Source organism: Eulemur rufifrons, chromosome 3 (assembly GCF_041146395.1).
Source record: "Eulemur rufifrons isolate Redbay chromosome 3, OSU_ERuf_1, whole genome shotgun sequence".
NCBI classification, from domain to species: Eukaryota; Metazoa; Chordata; class Mammalia; order Primates; family Lemuridae; genus Eulemur; species Eulemur rufifrons.
Window position 1 is genome coordinate 61,100,205 of NC_090985.1, and position 16,193 is coordinate 61,116,397.

At 37.1% G+C, this 16,193-nt stretch overlaps 1 protein-coding gene across 2 annotated transcripts in view; it reads left to right on the forward strand.

Annotated features, from left to right (window-relative positions):
* Positions 1–16,193, forward strand: part of STK3 (serine/threonine kinase 3) — a 283,071-nt gene that overhangs the window by 156,926 nt on the left and 109,952 nt on the right. For both annotated transcript variants that reach the window (XM_069466183.1, XM_069466185.1), the window contains one exon: positions 6,088–6,213. In XM_069466183.1, coding sequence (XP_069322284.1) covers positions 6,088–6,213 — 126 coding nt within the window. The remainder of the gene's footprint in view (positions 1–6,087; positions 6,214–16,193) is intronic.

Here is a 16,193-nt window from a genome sequence, read left to right on the forward strand (position 1 = left end):
TTGCTCTTGGTTGCTTTTTCCTCAATGTTCCAAAGTTCGTTCTTTTATTATTTCCTTTCTGTTTAGATAATTTCTTTAGCCATTCTTTTAGGGTAGGTATATGATAACAAATTCTCTTAGTTTTCCCTTCATCTGAGAATGTCTTGATTTTCACTTCATTCATGAAGGATATTTTCATTGTTTATAGTATCCTGGGTTGACAGTTATTTTTCTTGCAGCACTTGAAAAATGTCATACGACTTCCTTCTGGCCTCCATGGTTTATGAAGACAAATCTGTTATTTGAATTGTTTTGCCCATTGCACTTTTCAAGATTTTTTTCTTTCTCTTTAGTTTTCAGAAGTTTAATTATGATATGTCTTGGTGTGGTTTCTTTGGGCTTATCTTTTTTAGCCTCACCTTCTTTCTCTTCTTGGACTCCAGTCACACAAATATTAGATCTTTTGTTTAGTTCCACAGGTCCCATAATTCACTGATTCTTTCTGTTGTCCCCATTTTGCTATTGAGCGTGTACATCAAGTTTTTATTTTGGTTGTATGTTTCAGTTCTAAAATTTTTGTTTCTTTTTTATGTCTTGTATTTCTTTACTGAGAAATTCTAATTTTTTATTTGTTTATAAACATGTTTATAACTGCTCATTGCAGCATTTTTTTATGATGGCTGCTTTAAAATCCTTATCAGATAATTCTGACATTCCTGTCATCTGTTGTTACCATCTGTTCATTGTCTTTTTCCCATTTAAGTTGGGATTTTTCTGATTCTTGATATGAAGGGTGATTTTTCAGCTGAAACCTGGACATTTTCGATATTATGTTATGGGACTCTGGATCTTATTTAAATCTTATGTTATAGCAGGTGTCCTCTCTCACTGCTCCATGGGGATAGAGGAGTGCCATCTTTTTTGTGTTAGCTAGGAGTAGAAGTTCAGGTTCCTCACTTGATCTCCTTTGACATGCAGCATGGGGGAAGACTCTTGTTACCACTGGATGTGGGTAAGAGTTTAGGATCCCCCAGTGGCCTCTGCTGGTACTATGGGGGTGGCCTCGTGATAACTGGGCAATGGTGAATGGTCTGACCCTTTACTAGGCTGCCCCTGATCCTGCTCCAATAAGGAAGCCCACTCCATTAAGGAACCCCACCACTTCCCTATTGGAGTGGGGTCAGAGTCAGCCTAGTGGAGGGTCAGACCTGAAAGTCTAAGTTCCCCACTTAACCTTTGCTGGTGGAGGTGAGCCATGGTTTTTTCTGTAGTGTTTGGCTGGAGTAGAATGGTTACTATCTAAAGTTTTCTGTCTTGTTAGGCTGTCTATTTCCTGGTCGTTTTGCTTGAGAGAGCAGGTTTTTTTAGTTTATGCCCATTGCTGTTTCTGAGTTGCTGGCTTCTCTAATACCCAATTTGGGGTAAATCAGGTAAAAGGAAAACTTATGGAACTCACAGCTATGTCTTTCCTCTGGTCCCACTGCCTCTAGCCAGCCCGTTGCCTTCTTTCTACCTTTCAGAATCTTACTATGCTTGTTTTATATATAATGTCCAGGGTTTTAGCTATACTTTAATGGAGACGTATAGGGGAAAATACGGTTGTCCAGAAGCAGAAATCCCTTCTTTAGTTCACTTTAAATTCTCATATTTTCTGAAGCTTTTTGTATAAATAATTAATTTGAACTTTGTCAGTTCAGAAATTGATAATTCAGAACAGGAACAAAATTTAAGAGGAAATATTTCAAATTTTAAAAGCATAAACTTTTCAAGCAGCCTTAATTTTTGAAATACATGGTCAATGATGTGATCAATTTATTAGGGTAGTTTCTTTTTATTATTTTAAGTGGATTAAGAATCCTCACCCTTTTTTAGTTTAATTTTTCTTTAGATACATTTAGAAATAGTGAAATTTTATTGCCTTTTAGAATTTGGTATGTTCATCTTTTTCTTGCTGTAATACTGACCCTCCACTAGGCTGCCTTTGACTCTCCTCCAACAGTGTTTTAAAGCTCTAACAGTTTTTTATAAAAAACCCTTCATATAATCACCATCTTGTCTGACATAAATGTTATAAATGTATTTTTTAGTTTGTGTTTTATGCCATTCATACATTTTTAAGTTGTGTGTATTCAAATTGTCCTTTTTTTCTTTCATTTTATTACATTGGATTGTATATATAAATATTCTCCTATATTACCCTCTAGTTCTTTTCTATTTCCATTTTTTCTTTTAAACATTTAATACCTTAATCCATCTGGAATTTATTTTGGTGTTTCTGTGGTAAGGATCTAGGTTAACCTTTCCAACACCCCAAAGGCAGGCAGTTATCTCAGCACCAGTTTGGGTTGTTTTTTCCTCACTGATTGAAAATGCTATCTTCATAATATGCCAGTTTCCTTTGTATATATTATATTCTGTTTCTGGACATTTTATTCTCTTTCGTTGTTCTTTCTATTCTTATGCTGGTATCAGATCCTTTTTAAAGCATTCAACAAAAAGATGTGGTTTCTGTTTATTGGGTATAAAGGTTGATATTTCTGTTAATCATGTTGTTCAGATGACTTTTATCTTCATTTATCTTTTGCCTATATTATTTCTCAGTGGCTAAAAAAGGAATATTAAAACCTCCCATGTCTTTATATTGACCTCTTCTTATGTCTCTATAGTTTTCATTACATACAATGCTATGTTAATATATCAAGTTTATAACTATGTATTTTTTATGTTATATCTTTTATCAGTATTAAATGACTCCTCATTTACTGCTTTCTCCTTTCACTTTTGTTTTTTTGATCATGTTATTCATATCTTCTTATGTTTAAATATTTCATTGCCTGTCTTTAACTTTTAACCCATTCTTTTAAGTATGCCTTATGTAGAAACATAAGTTCAGTTTATTTTATATATTTCATGTAGAAAGCATGTAGTTAAAACTTATTAACTAAGCAAACCTTTGTCTTTTAGTACTCAACTAAAATTATATTTAATAAGTGGAAATTTAATCCTTTATTTACATTGGTATATAATTATATGCTAATATCATTTTTATCACAACTGTCATGTTTTACTTTTGCCATCTTGTTTTGTCTGCATTATTCTTTATGTTGTTTGCAGTTTTAATTTTTACCACCTACTACTTTTTTTAAAAAGCTTTTAAAAATATACATGTGGTCCTTGATTTATAATTGTTCAACTTAGGATTTTTTACAATGGTGCAAAAGTGATATACATTCAGTAGAAACTATCCTTCAAAGTTTGAATTTTGATCTTTTCTCAGGCAAGTGACTTGCGGTATGATACTCTTGTGATGCTGGGCAGTGGCAGGGAGCCACAGCTCCCAGTCAGCCCTGTGATCATGAGGGTCAATAAACCATCCTCTACAGTATACTGTTTGCCAGCATTTTTTGGATATTGTGTTACGTGTTTTTGCATCCTATCATGTCTTCTACAAAACACCCATCTGTGTCTAGGCTAATGAAAGTGTTCTGAGCATGTTTAAAGTAGGATAGCCTAAGCTTTGACGTTCGGTAGGTTAGGTGTATTTTAATGCATTTTCAACTTACGTTATTTTAAACTTATGGGTTTATCAGGATATAACCCGATTATAAGTCATGACCATCTGTACTTATTAATAAAAATCTGGCACTGTGTCTGATAAGACTTCTCTTCTTCCTATAAAGAGTGGTCAAATAATACGGTCTTGTACTTCGGGTGCCCTTTTAACTTTATTGGCCAGTTCCTCTTTCTTGGTCAAAATCATGTCTATAATAGTTATGTAGAGAAAGCATGAGTACAAATGAAATACCAAGTTTTGGAGATTAAGAGCATTAAGCTCTCCAGACTAATGGTAGCATAACACTGTAGTTGATTCACAATGAATTGCATAAAAGCAAGGTTGCAGTAGACTACATGAATCAGATATGTACTTTGGCATTTCTTAAAAATAACTGTATCTTGGAGGGGTGGCTTATAATTTTCCCTGAGAAGACAAAGCATAATACAATTTGAAATTTCTATATAAAGAAATGTAACTCTACTGGTTCCAAGTTGTTGGTTTTCTTGCATTTCTGTTAATGTAAAATCAGTCACTAAATCCTTCTTATTCTTCCCTCAGAGTTACTGTTTCCTGTCTATTTTTGGCAACTGTTTTTTTTGAATTCTTGTTCTTATTAATTCATACCTGTATTATTACAGTTTTTTCCCACTCTATTTCATTTGTAAACTCTACTCAAGATTATTCTATCAAAGACATTATTTCCTTACGTTATTCTCTTATGTAATTTAAAATGGCTCTCAGACAAAATCGAGGCTTCTCACCCTAAGCATTTACCCTTCTTGCCTTACCGTTGTCTGTATCGAAACTCAGAACACCATTTCTCTAAATGGTGTTTCTACTTTGGCTAGGCAGATGTTTTTACTGTGTTCTAGCATACATCCCCTATTTTTGTGTCTTTGTTTATATTGTTCATACTGTTTCTCCTTCCTAAAATGAATGATCTGTTTCTTCTGTATGAGGCATCTGTGATTACCTTACCCCTTCTCCTATTTTTGTATCTCTTAATCATATAGGCTGTACACTAAACCATCAGTATAACTTCTCTGTCATATTATACTTTTTAAAATACGTGTTTGTCTTTTATTTCTCAAAGAACATATCTTCAGGAGTGTGTGTGTGTGTGTGTGTGTAATCTTTCTACTAGTGTTTGTCAAAAAATTTCAGAGAAGGACAGGGATTCCTTCCTTCTTGTTGCTCCACCATCCTCTAGGGCACCATCTTTGTCTTTATAATTGTTTGAAGTTGCATTGCAAGTACCTCTATTTTCCAGCTTAGCACAAAGTGAAGAGATCATAGAATAGTTAGTCAATGCTTTACAGCCCAGACTAGAAAGTAGAACACAACACTTTCACTTAGGTTCCACTGATGAGAACTTCCTCACATAGTCACAACCAGCTAAAAGGCAAGTTGAGAAATGTAGGATCTATTAATATCTGGGCAGCTGTAGGTCCAGCCAAAACTTTGTTTTGGTATATGACCAGGAGTTTCCACTACAGTATGTTAATTAGTCTCACCACAGATATGGTGATTAATCTATTACAAAAGAATTTATTGGTTCTTTACAATCAGTCTTAGTATTTCCGTATTTGGCAAAAATCTCACTCAGTTTTTCTAAATGGTATATTTACTATTTTAAAGCCTCGTCTCAATGTCTATAATTTCTTCCTTAATACTAAATGTTTTTTGTCTTTAAGGATATTTTTGTATTCTATTTACGTTTATTGAAATAATTCAGGTGGCTTTTACCTGACACTATCTACTGGTATATAATTATGAAAATTGTATTTTGAAGCTGGATAGCTTCCCCCAGATAAGGTTATCTCTCCCAAATTATACTCAGGACCTCTCCCTCTACTTTCTCTCATGCTTATCTCTCTCAGTAATAAAGCAGTTAAAAACCCAGATCTATTCTGATAATTTCCCTTCTGCTTATCAGCATTGTAGAGAACTCAGCTATTTTAGCTAGATCATAATGATATTAAAAAAGAAGCAACAAGTTATTTTATATATAGTATAGAAATGCAGTATTTATTTACTGAAAAATGTTTTTCTGCCTTCATTGAAAAAGATTAAATTATTCATGACACAATAAAGTAGAAAACATGTAAAAGAAGTAACAGTATAGGTGTCCTCCTTTTTACCACTGATTTTGGCTATCAGCTTAAGATTAATTAAATTCTGTAAATCAGTACCAACATGTTTATTTTTATATGTAATGTAATCACCAGCCTGTTTCTTAAAATTTATTATCTTTTTTACTACTTAGTGTACACTTCCTTTGGACAATTATATCTTTAAGGATAATGTAGTTTTATTAACAGGGTTGCATTTTTGTGTGTGTGCTTTATATTTTTTAAAAAACAAGTACATCCAGAAGCAAAATCTTTATTTCTAAAGCAGCTGAAATATTCTTTCCTTAACGAATACATTTAATTCTAGATGAGGAAACAATCATTGAAGCCTGTGAGGTTAATGTTTACATGTTTTCATATTTGTTAGCTATAATCCCGAAAAATCCTTTGAATGTATACAATTGAATTTTACTTTTCCAGCATGCTTTTATCAAGAATGCAAAACCCGTATCAATATTAAGAGACCTGATTACAGAAGCTATGGAGATCAAAGCTAAAAGACATGAAGAACAGCAGCGAGAATTGGAAGAGGAGGAAGAAAATTCGGTCTGTAATTATCTTCAAAAAGTTGATTTTTTTCTGAGTCATTTTTCTTTAATTTTGTTTTTGTTTCTTTAAATATATCAATACCACTTACTGTTTTATTTCACAGTAAAATGTGTTTCTTCATTAAATCTCAAAATATATTTTGTTTGCATTGAATGTTTGCTATCCTTTGCTGATGTCTTAAGAATTAGTGATTAGTGGAATATAATATTAATATGTTTGTTAGGCTTGCACAGTACCTAGTAACTAGTTGACGCTAACTCTGAGTTTGTTGAATAAATTTCTTGAATTTGGGCAATCTTGTGTCATATCTTGTGGAACTAACTTTCTTTTTCTTTTTTTGCTTTTGAGACAGGGTCTTGCTCTTTCCCCCAGACTGGAGTGTAGTGGCACAATCATAGATCACTGCAACCTTGAACTCCTAGGCTCAAGTGACCCTCCCGCCTAGGCCTCCCAAAGTGCTGGGATTATAGGTGTGAGCCACCATGCCTGGCCTGGAACTGTTTTTTAACTTGTTACCAACTATGCTATAAATAAAGAGTACCACAGTAGAACAGAGGTTACCAGAGAAAGCAAAAGGGACATGTAAGGACCTAGCATTTTCAACTAGTTTGTTCTATTTACTTTATATTGATGTGTCACTGTATTTTAATAACAACATAAAATAATTGTATTTATTTATCACGTTTTGTAATATCTAATGGTTTTATCCTTTGCTAATTATTTTTTGCCTTATGTTTCAAATAATCTTTTTTTAATGGATAAAGCGATAAATACCCCTTGGTATTCAAATCATTATAAAAATCTGAACACATAGATATTATTTTTTTACTGATTAAAAATGTCTTTGATAGCATCATCTATATTTCCCTTTGAAATTTTTTTATCTTATACTTTATACAAATAGCATTATTTTGCTAATTTAAATTCAATATAAATAGCATTATTTATTTATTTATTTTTTTTTTTTGAGACAGAGTCTCACTTTGTTGCCCAGGCTAGAGTGAGTGCCATGGCGTCAGCCTAGCTCACAGCAACCTCAAACTCCTGGGCTCAAGCGATCCTCCTGCCTCAGCCTCCCGAGTAGCTGGGACTACAGGCATGCGCCACTATGCCCGGCTAATTTTTCTATATATATTTTTTTAGTTGTCCATATAATTTTTTTCTATTTTTAGTAGAGACGGGGTCTCGCTCTTGCTCAGGCTGGTCTCAAACTCCTGACCTTGAGCGATCCACCCGCCTCGGCCTCCCAGAGTGCTAGGATTACAGGCGTGAGCCACCGCGCCCGGCCAGCATTATTTATTTTGATAATTATTTTTAAAATATTTATTTATTTATCCTCCCAAGTGATCCTACTTAGGAGGACCACTTGAGCCTAGGAATCTGAGGCTGCTGGGAGCCATGATTGTGCCATTACGCTCCAGTCTGGGTGACAGAGCAAGACCTTGTTTCAAAAACAAAAAGGAAAGAAAGTTCTAGAAGATATGCATAAAATTGCCCAAATTCAAGATGTTTATTCAGTTTTAATTTCAGAGACTGGTTATTAAATTGGGAATTCTTTTGAAATATTTTTATCGTTTGTACCAATTATTAATCCTGGTGTCATGTGTTAGTCCAGGACAGGGAGAAATGTGTATCTTCGCAGACCTGCCTTACAATTATTTTCTTTAGATATGCAGCTACATGAGTTATTTTTTTGACAATCATCATGGATTGCCTAGTGTGACAGATGCTTTAAGCTTATATTCTAAATGTAAAATCTGTCACTAATGAAGTCACCATTCAGAATTTTAGCCATGTCCTCAAAAGGTATTTTTTCATAAGTTTGTGATGAAATAAGTGATATGGGAGATGTAAAGACCTTGGCTCTTGCTTTCAGGGGATTTTATAGTTCCCACCCTTGGTTCCTGTGTGATGATAAATACATTTAGTTTCTGATTTCTCTCCAATTAATGTTTGTAAATGTCAGATTTTTGTAGTTGGTTTTTGTGGTTTCATTACATCCATATGAGGTTCATTGCACGGTGCTCAAGGAAGCCATTACACTGAGACAGCAGGGGATACAGAGGAGAAAAGAGTTTAATATTGCAGGTGCCAAGCAAGGAGAAAGGAAGACGTTCTCAAATCCTTCTCCCAGAGAATTTGGGAGAAAGGGCTTTTTGAAGATAGTTTGGCAGGCAAAAGCCTAGGCAATTGTGTCTGCTAACTGGCTGAGTTCAGGGTGGAACCAGAAGGGTGTAGAAATTGTCTCCTTTGCTGAGTGAGTTCTTGGTTGGGAGTCACAAGACCACTTGAGTCAGTTCCTTGGTATAGGCCACTGGGTGGGTCAGCTGTGCCATCACAATGCAGGGCTTGGAAGATATCTCAAAAACTAGCATTAGGTTTAACAAGGCTGATGTTTTCTATGGGAGCGATGATGAAAGCTAAGAATCTTTTATGACCAGCACCTATATGACTCCTGAGTAGTAAGCAATTATAGGAAAGCAAGCTAGGCGACAATGTCTGGTTATATTTAAATTTCCCCTACCACAGTTCCCACCTTGTGACCCTTTAATAATTTTATAAAGGGTGGTTTCAGTTTCAAAGGCACTTTATCATATATTATTTCATTTGATTTCTTTTAAAAGATTAGTCATGTATGTTATTATTATTATCCCACTGAGCATTTGAATAAAAATTAGGTTAGGAGAGAAGTGATTTGGCACAGTTCACAAAGCCAGTGAAGAGCCAAAACTAAATATTTTACTTTTATGCTTCCATGATCCTTCACTAGTACTACATGCTGATTTTTCAATAAAATATTTATTAGTACTTGTAAAAAGAAACAACATTGACTTATCAGGATTAAACTGTTTTTGATAAAGTTGTGTTCTCAGAAAAACCTAGTTTTTGTTCCCCTATAAGGGTACCCATTTGCCTTCCCTTTGCCTTATGCATATTTCTAATGAGTGCTAGGTTAGTGAACTACCTTTAGTTAGCTGTTAATGGGTAGGTGCTTATTTTTGCTTTACTATTATCTTCCTCTACTTAATTATAGACTAGTTTCCAGTTTTGTTGGATAGGGAACTGTTGACTACCCCAGAACTTACTAGTTTTTACTAGATTTTAAGATCTTGCTGTAGTCACTTTGGTTACTTTCTGCCACTTTGGTGCTCCCTCTCTCTCTCTCTCTCTCTTTTTTTTTTCTTATTTCAGAGTATTATGGGGGTACACACGTTTTGGTTACATAATTTGCTTTTGTACAATTTGAGTCAAAGCTGTAAGTGTGCCCTTCACCCAGGTAGTGTGCATTGTACCCATCAGGTGTTAATTTATCCATCCCCTTCTTTCCCCTCCCACCTACTTGATTTCCATTGAGTTTTACATCCATATGTGCACATAAGTGTTGATCGATTCGTTCCAATTTAGTATTGAGTACATATGGTGTTTGTTTTTCCATTCTTGTGGTGCTTGACTTAGAAGAATAGTCTGCAGTTCCATCCATGTTTTTACCAAAGATACCAGATCTCCTTTTTTATGGCCGAGTAGTACTCCATGGTGTACATATACCACATTTTATTAACCCACTCGGGCACTTGGGTTGTTTCCACATCTTTGGAATTGTGAATTGTGCTGCTATAAATATTCGAGTGCAAGTGTTTTTTTTTGTTTGTTTGTTTTTGTTGTTGTTTTTTTAACAAAAATGTCTTTTTTCCCTTTGGGTATATACCTAGTACTAGGACTGCTGGATCAAATGGTAGGTGTACTTTTAATTCTTTGAGTTATCTCCATACTGCTTTCCTTAGAGGCTGTACTAGTTTGCAGTCTCACCAACAGTGTATAGGTGTTTCTTTCTCTTCACATCCTCGCCAGCATCTGTTGTTTGGGGAGTTTTTGATAAAAACCATTCTTACTGGAGTTGGCGCTATCTCATTGTGGTTTTGATTTGCATTTCCCTGATGATTAGAGATGTTGAGCATTTTTTCATACGTTTATTGGCCTTTGGTCTATCTTCTTTTGAAAAGCTTCTGTTTATGTCTTTTGCCCACTTTTTAAAGGTGTTGTTTGATTTTTTCCTTGCTGATTTCCTTGAGTTCTTTGTAGATTCTCGTTATTAGCACTTTATCAGATGTATAGCATGCCAGAATTTTCTCCCATTCTGTAGATTGTCTATTTGCTGTATTGATTGTGTCCTTCGCTGTGCAGAAACTTTTTAATTTGATCAGGTCCCATTTATTTATTTTTATTGTTGCTGTGATTGCTTTTGGGTTCTACTCCATAAATTATTTCCCTAGGCCGATACCTAGAAGAGTTTTTCTAACATTTTCTTCTAGAATTCTTACAGTTTCATGCCTTAGGTTTAAGTCTGTTATCCATCGTGAATTAATTTTTGTGAGTGGTGAGAGGTGCGGATCCTGTTTCATTCAGTCTTCTGCATGTGGCTATCCAATTTTCCCAGCACCATTTATTGAATAGGGATTTTTTACCCCAGTGTATGTTTTTTCTCCTTTGTCAAAGATCACATGGCAATATGAGGATGGTTTCATATCTGGGTTCTCTGTTTTGATTCATAGATCTATCTATGTCTCTGTTTTTGTGTCAGTACCGCTGGCCTGGTTTCTCTGCAGGGTAGGGCATGCGCCTTCCTTATTTACTCCCTGAAACTCCACAACACTTTCCCCTCTGATCAGTCCACTAGCATTCCCTCTCCACCTAAGAGCAGCTCTGGAGCTACTCCACAGTTTGTGTGTCTCACCCGCTGGCATGAGTCTCCATGTGATGCTGGCCAGTAGTGGGAATCTCCAGTTGCGCATCTCTGGTCCACCACTAGATCCGAAGGTGAGGGAAGTAGGCCACTCTGTCTGCAGAGTTCTCCACCAGGGGCATGCTCCCACTGAGGGAGAAGTGGCTGCTCATGAGTCTCTTGGATCTAGCCGGGCTCCCTATTATAGTGAGTGGTAGGAGGGGCCACTGCTCCTGTTTAGCCTGCCTTCCAGAGGCATTTGGTTGCCATGGAAGCCAGGGGCTAAGCTAATTCAGTCTGAGTGCCACAGCCTTCTACAATATGATAGTTCTCCAGTGGGAGTTAGGGGGATAGGGTGTGCTCACAGACCCCGGCTCCTCTGTGCCCCTCCACACCCTCCCATTGTATATGGTCATTAGGGCTCTCTCACGACCCAAGCCTGGAACCTCGACCTCTCCTCTATGGCTCCCCTCCTGCTCTTGCCACCTGGAGGCACCAGGTTCTACTTGCCTGTCTGGGCCGCCAGTGAGTGATCCTGCCAAACGCCTGTAGGCAGGAAGATGGCAGACTGTGGCTGTCCCACCTGCTGGGCAGCACAGAGCACTCTAGCGGCGCTATGGTACAGAGAGAGGCTGTGGTCTCCCTGCACTGCTCTCGAGTCTGGGGCGCACCAGGCCCTGCCCACCTGTCCAAGCCGTCAGCAGGCAATACTACACAGTACTGCCAGCGGCTCTGCTCTCCGAGGTGGGTTCGGCTGGGAACTCCTCCCTGTCACCGAGAGACAGGCCTCTCAGTGTAGAGCACTTTCGCAGTTGCTCAGGGTTGGGGGGTGTGGCTATAAGCCCGCTTGAGCCACAGTTACTTTCTGGGATGCCACGAATGGAGGAGGTACGAAGGGGGAGGTGTCCAAATGCAAGCATGTCAGCTTTCTGGTCCCTTGTGCCACTCCCCTGGAGGATGAGAGCTCTCTGTCCCACTGCTGGCCAGAGACACCCAGGTGGGGGAGAGGAGCACCCCTTACCCTTTCACTTACCTCTGAGCCTCCCTGGATTTGGTCTGGGTCTGGTCCTCTCTTTTCTATCCTCCTTTCTCTCACCTTCACAGGTCCTCTTGGTAGGGTCCTGGGACTCCTCTGTTGTCTCTCCCTGTGGTTCACATCCAAGGAGTAATTGTTCTCCGCTCTCCTCAGTCCAACCCTCTACTCTTCTGCCAGGACCGTCAGACAACCTGTGTCTCTACTTGGCCATCTTTGCAGTCTCCACTTTGGTGATCTCGTTCTTCCCTATTTTCCTCTCCTTCACTGAGCTCCAGCCATACCAGCCTTTCAGATTTTTAATTTTTTAACATGCCTAAGACCTTTCCTTACTCAGGGACTTTGCTCGTGCTATCCCCTGTGCCTGAAACACTCTTTGCCTGAACTCACGGAGTGGCTACCTTCCTTTCTTTTGGATCTCAGCTTTCAATATCACGTGCTCTAAAAGTTAGCAGCTTAAGACAAGACACACTCATCTCATGGTATTTGTAAATCAGTATTTCAGAAGTGGCTTAGTCAGGTGATTCATGCACAGGGTCTCTTACGAGGTTGCAATCTAAATGGTGGTCAGAGCTGCAGTCATCTGAAGGCTTGGTGAGGGCTGGAGGAATCACTTCCACGATGGCTCATTATATGGCTGTTGGCCACTGCCACAGTTCCTTGCATGCTCTGTAGGACTGCTTGAGAGTCTTCACAGCATGGGAGCTGACTTCTCTCAGAGTGACCCACCCAAGAGAGAACAAAAAGGAAATCTCAATACCTCTTATGATGAAGTCTCAGGAGTGATATATTATTACTTCTGCCACATTCTATTTGTTAAAAATAAGTCAGTGATCACAGAAAGTGATGGAGCAAGGATGATGCCTCTATGGAAGCAACCATTAAGCTGGCAAAAGCTGACAGATCAACTTTTTCAAAACTCCGGAACCTAAGGAAAAAGGGGAGTATTTAATGAAGAGGGAGGCTGCTAAATTTCAATAAGAAAGCAATGTGACATTTTTGCATATATACCTGCCAGACTCTATTTTCTAGTTCAGCAGTGGCCCTTATTCTCAAAAATTGTGGTTTTGCATTTTGACCTGTCTGGTGGTTCCCTGAGGGACTAGTACAGATACCTTTGTTTCAGTCCCCTTGAGCTGGAGCAGCTTCCTAGGGGGAGTCTGTCAAAAACATCTAAATCACAAATCAGCAAAATCTCAGGGTATAAAATCAACACACTAAACTCAGTTGTGTTTCTGTGCACTAGCACTGAAAAATGTGAAAAGGAAATGAAACAAATAATTCCATTTACAGTTGCATCCAAAAGAATGAAATACCTAAGGAATAAATTTAACCAAAAAGATGAAAAACTTGTACCTTGAAAAGTACAAAACGTTGCTAAAAGAAATTAAAGGAGACCTGAATCAATAGAAAGACATCCTGTGTCCAGGAATTGGAAGACATAATATTGTTAAGATGGCAGTATTCCCTAAAGCAATTCACAGTTTAATCCCATCCCTATCAGTAGCATTCAAGATGTAAGCATGCAGTTTGGTAACTAATGATACAACAAGCAATATTTATTCTCATGTAGTTCTTGAACTAGTTGATGATTTTTAATGTACTAATTTTAAGTTTTCTAGTATGTTTATTGAAATACTATACAGGCACTTGAATGAGTGTTTAAATATTTATACAGTAAAAGAGTACTTGCTGTTTTAAAATAACACAACAAGGCAAACACTCCACATATGGTACATTGAATGATTATTTAAGGGTGGAATGGATGGTGGTAATGGAATTTTTAAGATAAGGTATGGAATGCACCATTGACAAGCCATTTTTAAAGTAGATTAAAAGATTGATAAGGGGTTTACAAGAATTGCTTTGTCACTAGAACTCAGACATTTCTTAAGTGGATCACAATGTTAAGTAAAATAAAGGGAGTTAAATGGATGTAGAAGAATTTTATATTAAGTGAAATGTTGAGCAAAAGGTGGGATTCTTCTTTGATGCTAAGCTTGCATGAGATCTTTTCACTTTAATGCCCCTATCAGGCCCTTTATTTTCATGTTTATGTAAAGAAAGGTGTTATTTTACTTCATATTAACTCAGTAATCACTCAAAGAAAAGAGTGTTTGTCTAGTATCGGACAATGTCTTAGAGCTTCTATCTTTGGAAAAGGAATAAGGACTTCCTGGTGATCTCTTTATGGTCTGAACTCAAAGCTTTTCAGGTTATGGTCATTAATGTCTGAAGAATGACATTTCCCTTTAAACGTGATTCACTGAAGCAGTAATTCTCAGTGTGAGTGTGGGGAGAAATGCCAGGATGCTTTGAAAATCCCACTACAGATGGTGATCTAGCCTCCAGGTGAACATTTCTCAGAATGATCTCCCACTCCCCCTGTCCCTGTTCGATAGGGAGCTTCAAATCAGTCTATCTTTTGGGAGCATTTTGATCTAAAGAATAGAACAGCAGAAGAATCAGCCCACGTCAGCCCAGAAGCTGCTAATGTACCTAGTTAGTTAAATGAGAGATAGAATTATCTAAGAACAGGACAGATTGTTTGGACTTGAATCCCGAGTCTGTTCCCAAATATCTTTATGTCTTTGAACAAGTAAGTTATTTAATCTCTCTGCTTCAGTTTCACTATCTGTAAATAGATTTGTTATGAGAATATAATAAAAAAAGAATATACATATAAGTACTTAGAACAGTGTTTTGCATATAGTATGCTCAGTAAAGTTTAGCTTTCATTTTTATTAATGCTCCTACTTGTACCTGGCTGTTATAACATTTTAGCCAGGATTTCTGGTTTTGTTATTCTTTTGTTTATTTTTTGGCTTTTTTTGGTGGTGATTGCTGCTGGTTTTGCTACCTAAGGGCCACGAAAATAACATTACTGATCAGATTTGAACCAATATAGATTCAGACTTTTTCCCTAGCACTTTTTAATTTAGAGATGAGGTCTCATTCTCCTGCCCAGGCCGGAGTACAGTGGCATGATCATAGCTCACCGCAGCCTCCAACTCCTGGGCTCAAGCAGTCCTCCTGCCTCAGCCACCCAAGCATCTGGGACTACAGGTGCATGCTAATTTTTAAGTTTTTTGTAGAGATGGGACCTGGCTATATTGCCCAGGATGGTCTCAGAACTCCGGGGTCAAGCGATCCTCCTACTTCAGCCTCCCAAAGTTCTGGGACTGTAGGTTTGAGCCACTGCACTTGGCCTCTTTTAAGCATTTTAAAACAAATTTTAAGTGGCCAAATGGGTTTGGACAAGTTGGTAGAGATTTTTATAAATGTAGCTTTTAAATTTAAAAAAATTTGAGGAACACCTGTAAAGAAAATTTCTTTTATTGATTCTTATTCCTTTATTTCATGGAAAATACATTTTATTTAGTAAGGAATATTAAGATAAAATTATTGACAACAAACTGAAATCCTTTAAAAGAATTGATTACTTGTTATTTCTCATTTTCCCTGTGTAATTAAATCACAATTAAAAGAAATCCCTACATAGTTATGACTATGTAAATACTGTTCACAAACATCATAATATAGTATGATTACATGTGATTTCTTTTTGTGACTTCTGAAACTAATAATTGTCTCAGTTTTTGTTACCGTTGTTGTTAGTTCTGTATGTATCTATCACTGATTTGTTCAAAAATGCTGTATTTCCAAACTCTCTGTAGGAGCTGTCAACTCCTGTGTGTATGTTTAAACAGTAATTTATTAGTGCCACACTCTTTTCTTGACTCGTTCCTTCTCTAGTCCTCTATCCTTTTCTAATATGAACTAATTGCCGTTTGGGAGTCTGGAGCAGCTGTCATCCTGAAACTTCCTTTCAGTATCATCCTATGAATTTCCTTTTCCTCTCTTCTGTAATGTATCTCTTGCTTCCTGGATCTTGTCTTTTTTTTTTTTTTTTTTTCTTTCTTGTTTTACTTTCCTATTTTGGTGTACCATATTTCCCAGTAGCTTCCTGGTATTTGCTGTTTTTCTCAGATCTTGTATATCTGACCATTTATGGTACCTTAACCCTTGATTAATTGGGTATAAAATTCTGGATTGGAAATAATGTTCTCTTACTGTTTCGAAGGCCTTGCTCTGTTTCCTTGCTCAGCAGTAATGCTGATAAGAAGACAGATGCCATTCTAATACACAGTTCTTTGAATTTAGAAGTTTTTTGAATCTTCACATTCTCCCTGTTATTTAAAATTTACGTGATAATGTACCTTG